Source organism: Eleutherodactylus coqui, chromosome 8, assembly GCF_035609145.1.
Source record: "Eleutherodactylus coqui strain aEleCoq1 chromosome 8, aEleCoq1.hap1, whole genome shotgun sequence".
Taxonomy (NCBI): domain Eukaryota; kingdom Metazoa; phylum Chordata; class Amphibia; order Anura; family Eleutherodactylidae; genus Eleutherodactylus; species Eleutherodactylus coqui.
The window spans coordinates 159,738,238-159,752,942 of NC_089844.1; the positions used below are offsets into that span (position 1 = coordinate 159,738,238).

Sequence of the window (14,705 nt, forward strand, 5' to 3'; positions counted from 1 at the left end):
TCTCATTGCAGTTTACCTCTTTCGGAAAAAACAATCATTCAGTGAAGAAAGAAAGAAACCGACCCCCAAAAAAGCAACAAACGTAGAATTTTTATTTTTTTTTTAACAAAATAAAGTGAAATAATAGAAAACGACCTCTTCTAAAACCCATGATTAAAACCTGATACTAACATGGTATTATTTTTTTAATCCTTTAGCAGGTCCTGGAAAGACGAGCAAGGCCTTGCAATTGTGTGTTGTACCGGCTGCCAAAGGGTTAAGCTCTAGGTATATATATCTATATATAGATTTATTTCTCATTTAATTTCTCTCTCTCTCTTTACAGCAAACGTTGCAAATATAGAAATTTGTATCTGTACAGTGTAATAGTGATCACAGTTTTGAATGCAGCTGTAGGTGTTTAAATGGGAGCCTTCTTGTAGGCAAAGTCCGCACTGGAAGACTCAGTTGAAATACAAATTAACATTAAAGGGGATGTCCCGCGGCAGCAAGTGGGTCTATACACTTCTGTATGGCCATATTAATGCACTTTGTAATATACATTGTGCATTAATTATGAGCCATACAGAAGTTATAAAAAGTTTTTTACTTACCTGCTCCGTTGCTAGCGTCCTCGTTCCCATGGAGCCGACTAATTTTCGCCCTCCGATGGCCAAATTAGCCGCGCTTGCGCAGTCCGGGTCTTCTGCTCTCTTCAATGGAGCCGCTCGTGCAGAATGCCGGCTCCGTGTAGCTCCGCCCCGTCACGTGCCGATTCCAGCCAATCAGGAGGCTGGAATCGGCAATGGACCGCACAGAAGAGCTGCGGTCCACGGAGGAAGCAGACCCCGGCGGCCATCTTCAGCAGGTAAGTATGAAGACGCCGGACCGCCGGGATTCAGGTAAGCGCTGAGCGGTTTGTTTTTTTAACCCCTGCATCGGGGTTGTCTCGCGCCGAACGGGGGGGGGGGGGGGGGGGGGTTAAAAAAAAAAAAAAACCCGTTTCGGCGCGGGACAACCCCTTTAAGGAAAGGAGTTTTACTGTCTTATTCCAGTTCTTGTTGCTGTTTTTTTTTTCCGTTTCATTTTTGTCCTGCAGTGATGAAGGGATAGAACAAAATTTCACACGAGTCAAACCACGCAAGTCAGAATATGAGATAACATGCGATAATGCGTTACAGAGTTCCGACCGCTCCTACTATCTCACACGGCTCTTATTTTTGCTTGATTTTTTTTCTCTTCTTTTGTTATAAAAAGAAATTCCTCTTCACAGTTTTAGCGTATATTTTTTGTTTTTTTTCCTGATTTGCTGCATATGCTCATGTTTTTTGACTTGATTCGTTATTTAGGTTTCTAAGCCATTGTATTGTTTTTTTCCGCTAGATTAGATATAATAGTTTTGTTTTTGTTTTTTTTTTCCATTCGTAAAGACAGTTTTGAATAAAAAGTAGCTGCTGCTAGTTGGAGTTTGGTCCTGTTAACCTCTTTACCGCTAAAGGGACCTACAGAATCTGTGTACCATGTACCCACAATGCTCTGCTGGGCACTCTTTCTAGGACAGGGTTAAGGTTTACGAAAGAAAGAGTTAAGTCACGAGTAGCTGGAGGCAAAGGGAAGAGGTGAGGACTCAGGACTTGTGCTGGGCAGAGACGCCCTTCCAGTAGTCTAGGATGTCATGGAGATCCTCATCTTTGGCAAACTGGACCTTTTTGCGCAGGGCATGACTGGCTGCCATATACTCTTCCTCTTTGTGGCGTTTGCGGTGCAGTTTGAAACGTTCCCAGATGCTGTGGGAGGGTTTGCACGTGTACTCTGGACTGGAGGTGTCGCTCAAATTGTGGTAGTGAGGTGAAAGTTGGGAATAAGCCAGTTCCCTTGGACGCGGTCGAGTTAAAGGTTCCAGTATGGAGGTTTTGCGACCTACTATGTTTTCATGCTGAGTCATAGGCTGCTGTTGCTGCTGCTGCTGTTGCTCAGCTTGATGTGAGCCCGGATAGGAATGCCGGTGCTCCATATACTGACGGATTTTTTCAGCTTCGCTCTTAAAGGGGTTGTCCCGCACCGAAACGGGTTTTTTTTTTTTTCAACCCCCCCCCCCCCCCCCCGTTCGGCGCGAGACAACCCCGATGCAGGGACTTAAAAAAAAAAAACAGCACAGCGCTTACCCGAATCCCCGCGCTGCGGTGACTTCTATACTTACCGGTTGAAGATGGCCGCCGGGATCTTCTTCCTCCGTGGACCGCAGCTCTTCTGTGCGGTCCATTGCCGATTCCAGCCTCCTGATTGGCTGGAATCGGCACGTGACGGGGCGGAGCTACATGGAGCTACACGGAGCCCCATTGAGAAGAGAAGAAGACCCGGACTGCGCAATCGCGTCTAATTTGGCCATTAGACGGCGAAAATTAGACGGCAACCATGGAGACGAGGACGCCAGCAACGGAACAGGTAAGTGAATAACTTTTTATAACTTCTGTATGGGTCATAATTAATGCACAATGTACATTACAAAGTGCATTAATATGGCCATACAGAAGTGTATAGACCCACTTGCTGCCGCGGGACAACCCCTTTAAGATTGCAGCAGCGGGGGTCACAGTGAGGATGGTATCAGCAGTTGGAGAAGTCTTCTCTATATACTGTGCTTCTGATTTATGTGCAGACCCTTCGGAACGAAATGACCTTGGACTGTGGATAGACCCACTGGAAGATGTGCTAGAGCGTTTTGGAGGTGCTTCCATGCTGTGATGCCTCTGTAAGGGATGGGTGTAGCTTTCCTTATATACTGGAGAAAGAAAACCATGTTTGCTGGGAATCTGTTCAGATATCAAGACCAACTGAGGCTCTGCTGTAGAGACAGCTCCCGACATTACGCCTTGGAATGATGTTGTCTCTGACTTCAAGGCATCTATACAATTCTTTATAATCTGGTTGACCTTGTCTACCTCCTTAGCAATGGTGGATATCTCTGCCACTGAACTCTGAGTGTCCGGTGGCATGGACAGTTCACAGTCTCTTCTCTCAGATTGCTCACCAGTTCACACCTCCATGTAATTCCCCTTCGTGGCTTTAGGGGTTTCACTGGTTTCTATCAGTTTGTACTGTTCCACTTCCCCCACTAACGGCAAATAGGGGATGCGGGACATTGATTCTGGACCCATCATCTGTCCTTGAGACAGCTGACTTATACTAGGTGTCTCCATTTCAGGATCATATTTAAGTTCAATGATTCTTTTCTTCATACTACCACCTGCTTTTTTGTGCTTTTCCTCTTTTTGGCGCTTTTTGCGCAGGCAGTAGTATACAATACCCAATATTATTACCATACCAAACAGGCAGCCAAGAATAGTCATAATATAGTGAGTGGCGGTGGATGGGGTAGGCACATGTTCTTGTTTGGTATGGCTGCGAGTGTAAAAGGCTATGCAGGTGTGGTTGAACCTGAGAGAATTACGAATAGAGGCGACACAGTAAGTGTAAGTTGTGTTGGGTTTCAACCCGTCCAATTTTATGGATTCTTTCTCTGCCTTCAGGTTTCGAATGTCAGTAAAGAAGCTATTATTGTACTGGACCAAGATGTACATCTTGCTGTAAGGGTATGGTATTTCGGCCACTAGAACTGCATCTGAATGGGTTTCTGTGTTTAGGTTCACACTTAGGCTGACTTTGGAATTGGCAGGAGGAGTATAGACAATAATAAGGGGTGTAGTCCCATCACCGGAGAAACAGTCTTCATCAGAACAAGGGCTTTCAGGTGGGCCAGTGGTGGCTTGGTACTTCGGAGACATCAAATATGGCATCATTGTATAAGACCCATCTGTGCAGAGAGATGACAGCATGCCAAGTGCATTACGATAACTGGATCGACCCTGACCCACCAAGAAATAACCTGTATAGTCAGGTGGAGAATCGCACTGCATGCGGTCAAAAGTACGAGTCATGTTGGTGAATATATCCAACCACTTTAGGAAGCCCAGAAGCTCACATGAGCAATAGAAAGGATTACTGTACAACTCACAAATAGTCAGCTTACTGAGGCCCACAAAAGTATTACTGTCCAGCCTCTGGATTCGGTTCATAGATAAGTCAATGTTCATAATGTTTGGGCACTCCCAAAAGGCATTAGGAGTCACAGTTTCAATTAGGTTTGCATGGAGGTAGAGATACTCCAACATTCCCAGTCCCCTAAGAATTCCCTCAGTCAGATTTCGTAATCTGTTGTGACCAAGCTGGAGCATCTGCAAATTGGACTGACCAGCAAAAGCTCCATCTTCTATATAGGACACCTCGTTCTTAGTGAGGTTGAGGTACGTTAAGTTGTCGAATCGGCTAAGTGAAGAGTAGTGAACGCTCTTTATTTTATTCTCATTGAGCCTCAGCTCCCTTACGGTGCTATTAATGTGCCGTGGTATAGACTCATAAGGTGGCTGGTTCTGACTGCAGATAGCAAGCCAAACAAAACCCTTGTCACCTTCAATCAGCCAGCAGTCTGCCTGTACTTTACCGGTGTATAAAAGTGCAAACAGAACAAACATCCATAAGCAGAGAGCTGGCATTACAAATCCTCTGTGCCTAGCCATGGTAAATGATGCCCCAGTGTGGAGACTCCTTGGTACACTCTAGTATTTGAGAATACAGTAACTTATAATGTGAAGGACGAGCCTCCTTTTTTCACTTTTCTCCTCATCAGTACAGCATTGAGTGCAGATCCCAAGTCTTTGCCAGAGGAAGACCACCGACGAGTAGTTGCACAGTCTATTCTGCAAGAACGTTGTAAGAAAATTCCTTGTGCATATTGAGTGCTAAATTTGGAGTGACTGACGATAAAGACACATTCGCTGGTCAAGCTGGTCTCCAAAGAGAACACATTTATTGTCTGCAGTTCAATCCCATCCTGATTCTGCATCACATTTCACCAACTTCTTGTCTGGGGTCTTTTGAGGAGTTGATGTTTTTGTAGAATTCATGAGTCTCTCTGTAAACAAAAAAACACATTAATACAAAAATATTTTGTCACATTCAGAAAAACATTTTTGTTAGAGGGTTCTCATAGAAGAACCTGATCACAGCGCGTACTCATGCTGGGGCCACCACTGATAAGTTATTCTATTTCCCTGCAGTGCCCGCAGGGGAAATGAAGCATTGCATGGTGCCCACTAAATTCATTGAACAGAAAGGCCCCCACACACACTAGGGAAAAGTTGACTGAACCTGCTGATATAACCAGGACTGTCTGACTATCATATATATGAGGGCCTCCAGAATTTCACACCAAATTCCGCATCAAAATTCGCTCCAAATGTTGTGGAATTTGACATAGATTTTGCACTGCGGATCTACTGTAGAACATCCACTGTGGACACTCCATGGCCAATCCACCCTATGTGGACATACCCTAAAGAAGACATACTCTTCTTGTCCAATCCCATGCAACTCCTGTTCTGATGATGCTGCAGCGATGACATCACTAACACCAGGGACATGTGACCTCTGCAGCCAATCATCAGCTTATTTTGATCAGAGACTGACTGCAGCGATCACATTTCCCATTGTAAGAACATCATCTGGACTATTACACGAAGAGGGGGACCAGACGCTGTTGGGAACAGAGCACTGGGGGACCAGGTGAAGGGAATATGTTATCTTGGTCATTACCTTTGCCCAAAAATGTTATGCCTGAATAAATATTTTAATTGACCGTAACGACCCCTGACTGATGACATAGCATGTCGATCGCTCACATTTAAAGACCTTTTACACCAGGCAATTGTTGGGTAAGGAATGACCTATTGGTGTCCACTTTGATCAGCTGTACATTCCTTGCTTACATTAGGGGTTGTGCTAGCAAAAAAACGATCATTTTTATGTCTACCTAATAAATGGGATTGGTTCACAAACAAATGAATTATTGTTTGTCATTGGACTGCTTCTCCTATTTACACTGGGCAGTTATAGATCACTCAGCCAATAATCACTCCATGCAAAAGGCCCGTAAAGGGGTATTCCCATCTTGGCATAGTACAGCTTGCTACACTGTTTCCGTGACTCTCATTCACGTCATTGAGAGCTACAGAAACAGCGCTGGACTGAAGAAAACGAGAAAAGCTCAGATTATGAAGACAACGTTAACATATAATCTAGTAGATATCGTGGTGGGCCGTATTAGCCTCACAGGTTTGCACACATATTCCGTCCATCCTTGGATATACTATGAATGAGGCGCTGCATTTGTGATATTTTGTTGTAAAACTACGTTTGAGAATAAATTATGGAATTGTCTAAAAGTAATAAAGCAATGCTATTATTGTGCCAATTAGCTGGGGAAATGACAAATGCAAAAAGAAAACGGAAAGCATACTCCAGCAAATCCAATTCTGTTTCGATGATGGATGGCAAGAACGATACAGGAAATCTGAAATTGTATATTCAGATTTAGGCTGGCTTCACATGACTGTATTTGCGCATAGAAGTCAATGGGGATGCGCAAATGTGCCGCAATACGCTAGCAGATGTGAAAAATACTGTGGAATTGTGCAGAATAAGGAACACAACTTGAACTCATTAGAGTAATTTTGGCTGGGAGGATTGGTGCCCATTTCTATGCATGTGCAGAAAGTACAGTAAAATACACTGCTGTGCGCTCAAAAAGAAAGCACCGCTTGTTCCATAAAAACACAGCGTGATAATGCACATATGCTCATGTGAATCTGGCCTATGTAGCATAACAAGTAGTCCAGGATTAAAAAACGAATCTTCATTTTATTTTCCAAAAACAGCGCCACTCTTGTTCATTGGTTGTGTCTGGTATTGCATACTCATTCAAATACATTAGCCTAAGGCTTTACACACGAGTGTATATTGGCCGCTGTTTTCACAGCCAGCCGATATACTCTAACATCTGATGCATTGGATTCCAATGCATCAGTTCAGATGGGCGCATTCTAGCGGCGTAAAAGCGCCCAGCCGGACAATATAGCATTGGGCGCTTTTACGCTGGGCAGCAAAGATAGTCCTGGAACTATCTTTCTGCTTGGAATACGTCGGCTGCTGCATAGACTCCTATGGGAGCCAATGACAGCTGCCGAAAAAGGGCGGTGGGAGGGAGTTTAGCAGCGTGCCTCCGCCCCTTGTCAGCTGTTTGCATTGGGAGGGGGAGAGACGGGGGTGAGGCTAGTTGCTAAGCTAGTGCCGGCAAGGGAGAGGGAAGGGGGAGACAGTATAGCAGAGCTAAACCATATCCCCCTGTCCGACAGCATTTCGGGCTTGGCGTATATATGGCGGGCTTGGCGTATATATGGCGGACTTGGCGTATATATGGCGGACTTGGGACGTCTGAACGGGCTCACAAACGTTAGATTGTGGGCGAACATAAAAACGCTGACGCCCGTGTGAAAGAGCCCTAAACCAGTGTTTCCCAACTCCAGTCCTCAGGGACCCCCAACAGGTCATGTTTTCAGGATCTCCTCAGTGTTGCACAGGTGATGTAATTATTGTCGGTGCCTCAGACATTGCCACAGGTGTTCTTACCATAGGATATCCTGGAAACATGACCTGTTGGTGGTCCCTGAGGACTGGAGTTGGGGAACAGTTGGGTCACAGTCCTGGAAACTCCTCTATGAAATGACTATTTAAGCAACTGTGCAATCTATTCAGAAACATCTCATAGTCTAATTTCATTCACATGGAAAGTATTACAATTTCATCTACAGTATTAGCCGCTACGGTCTCCTGTGGGAAGTGTAGCACCTGGCACATTAAAATAAAATGACATTATACAGCATGTAGTTAATGAATAGTGAGCTGCGTGACTGGGACCTAGGAGTCCCCTAAATGAGTTTAATCCCTAACATTGCAAAATTGAGTTAGGCGGCTCGCCTCTGTCTTTATGCTGTTATATCTGGTTTTCTCCCTCACCCAAAATGACTTTTTCTTGCCATAGAAAGTAGTGTAATAAACACATTTTATCAGGACCAGAGTTTAATTTCAACTCATTAGAGCAAGCAATTTGACGGTTATTTGCACTCCAAAGTGTGAATGAAATGCTGGCATTAAGGAAGAAGAGACATGAGAACGCTAATCTCACAGTTTACTGCAAGACTGCGACCCGTCTGGGGACCGGAGACTTGGTTTTAGATGCAAGAATATTTCTTTCATGTTTCTGTTTATCTGATACATAAATACGCACAGGAGAGATTCGACTAGTGCGGGAACACAGCCAGCAGCGGACGTACATTACTACTCATGTCATCGCGGGCCGCTACAATCTAATCTGCTATATTGTATCCAGCTAGGCTAGATTTGTTCGGACTCTGGAGGAAATTGGAGGTACAGTATTTCTAGGGTGCCCTATTATGGTTCTGTGCAAACATAGCAGTTAGTAGAACTGAGTGCAGGAGACCTTATGGTTCTGAAAGACAAGCACATTTTACAGGTCACATGCTATAACGGAGTATATTACGGCTCCATGACGATTTTGATACAGAATTAAAAATGACTTAATTCTGCAGGCAATTCATCCAAATCCACATGCATAACCAGTGTTGATCGCAGCATGTAAAGGGTTCACAGAGGGAGGGGACTTCCTCTGTAACGTCATTTGCCCCCTGCTATGTAATCACAGAGGGCCAATGGCGTCCAGGTTTGCCATGACCTATGATCGCTATTATAAGAGATACATTGCAGTACAGGTAACATGGTATAACTGAGTATATTACGACTCCATGCAATGTACTGAGTCCTGCAATATACATTTCACTGAGGCAAAAAGAGGTCTATTTCTTAAAGTAAGTGCCCTTCACAGTATAGACACAATTAAAACTAAATTTTATGAGCACTTAAAATTAGGGCTGGAGATAAACCCAGAAACTAAGTTGTTTTTACCTGCAGTTAGGAGAGTACAGAGAGCAGAAACTTATGACTTCAGACATACAGACAACACATATACAATAAAACAACTATACCTGATGCTTATTTCGGAGGTACAATGGTGAGGATTCTTGAGAGCAATTCAGAGCCCGATATTATATAAACCAGTTTCTTTCTAAATGGTGGTGGTGAAGTTGGTCAAAGATTTAGGGTTCTGACTTAAATTAGCGAATCAGTATGTGAATATTGTGTAAGGGGAATACTGCAATGGATTATCATAATGACCCGAGGTTCACAGGTCCTACAGGGACATAGAAGATGTAAAAAAAGAAATGAAAAAACACGTAAAAGATGGAAACAGAAAAAAAACTTTTTTACGCACTTTACCCTCTGCTTAATTTTTTTTAAGGAAGCTATATGTTTGGTATTGTTGCATACATAACAAGCCATACAATAAAGAGGAAAAGGAAAATAATAGCTGTGCTCAGTGGAAACAATGGGAATGGCTCACAGTAAAAACGAACATCTCTGTAAAAGATGTCCCCTAGAAATACCAGTGTGAGATAGGATATCACTTACTAGTTTCCTTCATGAATCCCCCTGCTTGTATAACAGCGGTGAAATAGAGACTTTTCTGCAGACCCGAGAGTATTCCAAAAGTTTGGTTTATTTCAAAAAGGGTACAGTTTGCAGGTAGAAGCAAAGCAACACGTTTCGGCCTAAGATCGGCCTTTTTCAAGCCATACAATAAATTGAAGAGAAAAAGGTGAACCCAGGAAGCTGCAGACCTGTGAGCCTGACTTTTATATTGGGAAAGATCTTTGAACAAATTATTAAACAGCATGTATGCAAGTACTTGGATGAGAATGGAGTAATTAACCAGAGCCAGCATGGGTTTGTAATAAACAAGTCATGCCAGACTAATTTCCTTCTATATCAGAATCACCGAGTGGGTTGATCAGGGAAATGCTGTAGATATAGTAGATCTTGACTTTATTAAAGCATTTGACAAAGTATCTCATACTATACTTCTTAAAGAAATGACCAAATATGGGATTGGCAAGGCAACTGTTAGGTGGATTCACAACTGGCTGAGTGATCATACTCAAAGAGTGGTCATAAATGGCTGCACATCCAAGTGGAAGAATGTATCAAAAGGCGTACCACAAGACTCTGTCCTAGGCCCAGTGTTGGTCAACATTATTATAAATGATCTAAACGAGGGAATACTGATCAAGTTTGCCAAAGCTAGGAGGGATAGCTAACACTAAGGAAGAGAGGGAGAGTATTCAAAAAGATCTAGAAAAGCTTGAATAGCGGGCGGTAACTAACAGAATGGTATTTAACAAGGAGAAATGCAAAGTCTTACATCTAGGTCTAAGAAAAATGAAATTAACCCCTTAGTGACGGAGCTTTTTTTTTTTTTCCATTTTTGTTTTTTCCTACTCCCTTTTAAAAAATCGTAGCTCCTTAATTTATCCATCGACGTCGCTGTATGAGGGCTTGTTTTTTGCAGGACGAGTTGTATTTTTCAATGGCACTATTAGTTGTACCATATAATTTACTGAAAAACTTTTAAAAAATTCTTAGCGGAGAGAAATGGAAAAAAAACGACATTCCACCATCTTTCGGTGCGTCCTGTTTCTACAGCACACAAATTGCAACAAAAACGACCTGATATCTTTATTCTATGGGTCAGTACGATTGCTACGATACCAACCTTGTATAGTATTTTTTTTGCTGTAGTACTTTTATTTATTTTTTTAAGATATTTAATTTTTTTCAATTATTTTCTGCGGTCATTTTGTGCGCAAAAATACCTTTTTTATTTTTTCGTCGATGTAGTTGAGCAAGGGCTCATTTTTTGCGGGATGTCCTGAAGTTTCCGATAGTATCAATTTGGAATACATATGACTTTTTGATCACTTTTTATTGCATTTTTTCTGGGAGACAGGGTAACTAAAAAAGTGTATTTCTGGCGTTCTTTATTTTTTTTTTCAGACGACGATCACCGTGCGGGAAAAATAATGCACTACTTTGATAGTTCGGACTTTTATGGACGCGGCGATATCAAATACATATTTTTATTTTATGATTTTGATTTTTTAATAATGGATATGGCAAAAGGGGGGTGATTTAAACTTTTATAACTTTTTTAAAACTTTATTGATTATTTTTTTTACATTACTTTGAAGTCCCCCTGGGGGACTTTAACATGCGATGCTTTGATCACTCCTGCAGTATGACGTAATACTATAGCATTACGTCATACTGCTTTTTTACAGGCAGTCTTTCAAGCCACCCTGTGTGGATGGCTTGATAGCCAGTCTGCTAAGGCAGCCCTGGGGCCATTCAGTAAGCCCCCGGCTGCCATGACACCTGCACGGCTCCCCCGATCTCACCGCGGGGGGGGGGGGGGGCGTGCGGGGGATTTAAATGTCGCTGTCAGAATTGGTTTAAAGGACCTGGGAATGTTTAGATTGCAAAAAAGAAGGCTGAGAGAAGATTTAATAGCTGTCTACAAATATCTGAAGGGCTGTCACAGTGCAGAGGGATCAGCCCTATTCTCATTTGCACAAGGAAAGACTAGAAGCAATGGGATCAAACTGAAAGGGAGGAGACACAAATTAGATATTAGAAAAAACTTTCTGACAGTGAGAGCGATCAATGAGTGGAACAGGATTAGAGATGAGCGAGCACCAAAATGCTCGGGTGCTCGTTACTCGAGTCGAACTTTTCGCGATGCTCGAGGGTTCGTTTCGAGTAACGAACCCCATTGAAGTCAATGGGCGACTCGAGCATTTTGGTATATCGCCGATGCTCGCTAAGGTTTTCATTTGTGAAAATCTGGGAAATTCAAGAAAGTGATGGGAATGACACAGAAATGGATAGGGCAGGCGAGGGGCTACATGTTGGGCTGCATCTCAAGTTCACAGGTCCCACTATTAAGCCACAATACCGGCAAGAGTGGGCCCCCCCCTCCCAACAATTTTTACTTCTGAAAAGCCCTCATTAGCATGGCATACCTTAGCTAAGCACCACACTAGCTACAACAAAGCACAATCACTGCCTGGAGGCAGCCCAGTTAAAATAAAAATTGGTTCAGGTGCAAGTTTCAACGCTTTAATGAGAATTGAAACATATAAACATTGTTTACAAAAGTAATATGGCTGAGCCTTCTGGGCCTAAGAAAAATTGCCCGTTCGGCGTGATTACGTGAGGTTTCAGGAGGAGGAGCAGCAGGAGGAGGAGGATGAATATAATACACAGATTGATGAAGCTAAAAGCTCCCCGTTTTTTATGGTGATAGAGAACAATACTTCCATCCGCGGGTGCAGCCTACGTATTGTTTAGGTACCGCTGCTGTCCGCTGGTGGAGAAGAGAAGTCTGGAGAAATCCAGGCTTTGTTCATCTTTATGAGTGTAAGCCTGTCGGCACTGTCAGTTGACAGGCGGGTACGCTTATCCATGATGATTCCCCCAGCTGCACTAAACACCCTCTCTGACAAGACGCTAGCCGCAGGACAAGCAAGCACCTCCAGGGCATACAGTGCGAGTTCAGGCCACGTGTCCAGCTTCGACACCCAGTAGTTGTAGGTGGCAGAGGCGTCACGGAGGACGGTCGTGCGATCGGCTACGTACTCTCTCACCATCCTTTTACAGTGCTCCCGCCGACTCAGCCTTGACTGTGGAGTGGTGACACAGTCTTGCTGGGGAGCCATAAAGCTGGCAAAGGCCTTGGAGAGTGTTTCCCTGCCTGCGCTGTACATGCTGCCTGATCTCTGCGCCTCCCCTGCTACCTGGCCCTCGGAACTGCGCCTTCTGCCACTAGCGCTGTTGGATGGGAATTTTACCATCAGTTTGTCCGCCAGGGTCCTGTGGTATAGCATCACTCTCGAACCCCTTTCCTCTTCGGGTATGAGAGTGGAAAGGTTCTCCTTATACCGTGGGTCGAGCAGTGTGTACACCCAGTAATCCGTAGTGGCCAGAATGCGTGTAACGCGAGGGTCACGAGAAAGGCATCCTAACATAAAGTCAGCCATGTGTGCCAGGGTACCTGCACGCAACACATGGCTGTCCTCACTAGGAAGATCCCTTTCAGGATCCTCCTCCTCCTCCTCCTCCTCAGGCCATACACGCTGAAAGGATGACAGGCAAGCAGCATGGGTACCCTCAGCAGTGGGCCAAGCTGTCTCTTCCCCCTCCTCCTCATGCTCCTCCCCTTCCCCCTCCTCCTCCTCAACACGCTGAGATATAGACATGAGGGTGCTCTGACTATCCAGCGACATACTGTCTTCCCCCGCCTCCGTTTCCAAGCGCAAAGCGTCTGCCTTTATGCTTTGCAGGGAACTTCTCAAGAGGCATAGCAGAGGAATGGTGACGCTAATGATTGCAGCATCCCCGCTCACCATCTGGGTAGACTCCTCAAAGTTTCCAAGGACCTGGCAGATGTCTGCCAACCAGGCCCACTCTTCTGTAAAGAATTGAGGAGGCTGACTCCCACTACGCCGCCCATGTTGGAGTTGGTATTCCACTATAGCTCTACGCTGCTCATAGAGCCTGGCCAACATGTGCAGCGTAGAGTTCCACCGTGCGGGCACGTCGCACAGCAGTCGGTGCACTGGCAGATTAAACCGATGTTGCAGGGTCCGCAGGGTGGCAGCGTCCGTGTGGGACTTGCGGAAATGTGCGCAGAGACGGCGCACCTTTCCGAGCAGGTCTGACAAGCGTGGGTAGCTTTTCAGAAAGCGCTGAACCAGCAAATTAAAGACGTGGGCCAGGCATGGCACGTGCGTGAGGCTGCCGAGCTGCAGAGCCGCCACCAGGTTACGGCCGTTGTCACACACGACCATGCCCGGTTGGAGGCTCAGCGGCGCAAGCCAGCGGTCCGTCAGCTCTGTCAGACCCTGCAGCAGTTCGTGGGCCGTGTGCCTCTTCTCTCCTAAGCTGAGTACTTTTAGCACGGCCTGCTGACGCTTGCCCACCGCTGTGCTGCCACGCCGCGTGACACCGACTGCTGGCGACGTGCTGCTGCTGACCCATCCTAATTACGAGACAGAGGTTGCGTAGGAGGAGGAGGAGGGTGGTTTAGTGGAGGAAGCATACACCCCCGCAGATACCACCACCGAGCTGGGGCACGCAATTCGGCGGGTGGGTAGGACCTGAGCGGTCCCAGGCTCTGACTCTGTCCCAGCCTCCACTAAATTCACCCAATGTGCCGTCAGGGAGATATAGTGGCCCTGCCCGCCTGTGCTTGTCCACGTGTCTGTTGTTAAGTGGCCCTTGGCAGTAACCGCGTTGGTGAGGGCGCGTACAATGTTGCGGGAGACGTTGTCGTGCAGGCCTGGGACGGCACATCGGGAAAAGTAGTGGCGACTGGGAACCGAGTAGCGCGGGGCCGCCGCCGCCATCATGCTTTTGAAAGCCTCCGTTTCCACAAGCCTATTCGGCAGCATCTCTAGGCTGATCAATTTTGCAATGTGCACGTTTAACGCTTGAGCGTGCGGGTGCGTGGCGTCGTACTTGCGCTCAAACTGTGGCGCTAGCTACGTCTGGACGCTATGCTGAGAGACATTGCTGGATGGGGCCGAGGACAGCGGAGGTGAGGGTGTGGGTGCAGGCCAGGAGACGGTACTGCCTGTGTCCTCAGAGGGGGGTTGGATCTCAGTGGCAGGTTGGGGCACAGGGGGAGAGGCAGTGGTGCAAACCGGAGGCGGTGAACGGGCATCGTCCCACCTTGTGGGGTGCTTGGCCATCATATGCCTGCGCATGCTGTTGGTGGTGCCTCCCCAGCTGATCTTGGCGCGACAAAGGTTGCACACCACTGTTCGTCGGTCGTCAGGCGTCTCTGTGAAAAACTGCCA

General features: G+C 45.6%; 1 protein-coding gene across 1 annotated transcript in view; it reads right to left on the minus strand.

Moving 5' to 3' along the window:
- Positions 1-983: 983 nt before the first annotated feature.
- LOC136577079 (protein ELFN1-like) overlaps positions 984-14,705 on the minus strand; it is a 31,642-nt gene continuing 17,920 nt past the window's right edge. The window contains 2 exon segments of the mRNA XM_066576791.1: positions 984-2,018; positions 2,545-4,951. Of these exon segments, the coding sequence (XP_066432888.1) occupies positions 1,607-2,018; positions 2,545-4,556 (2,424 nt within the window). The 5' untranslated portion in view covers positions 4,557-4,951 and the 3' untranslated portion in view covers positions 984-1,606.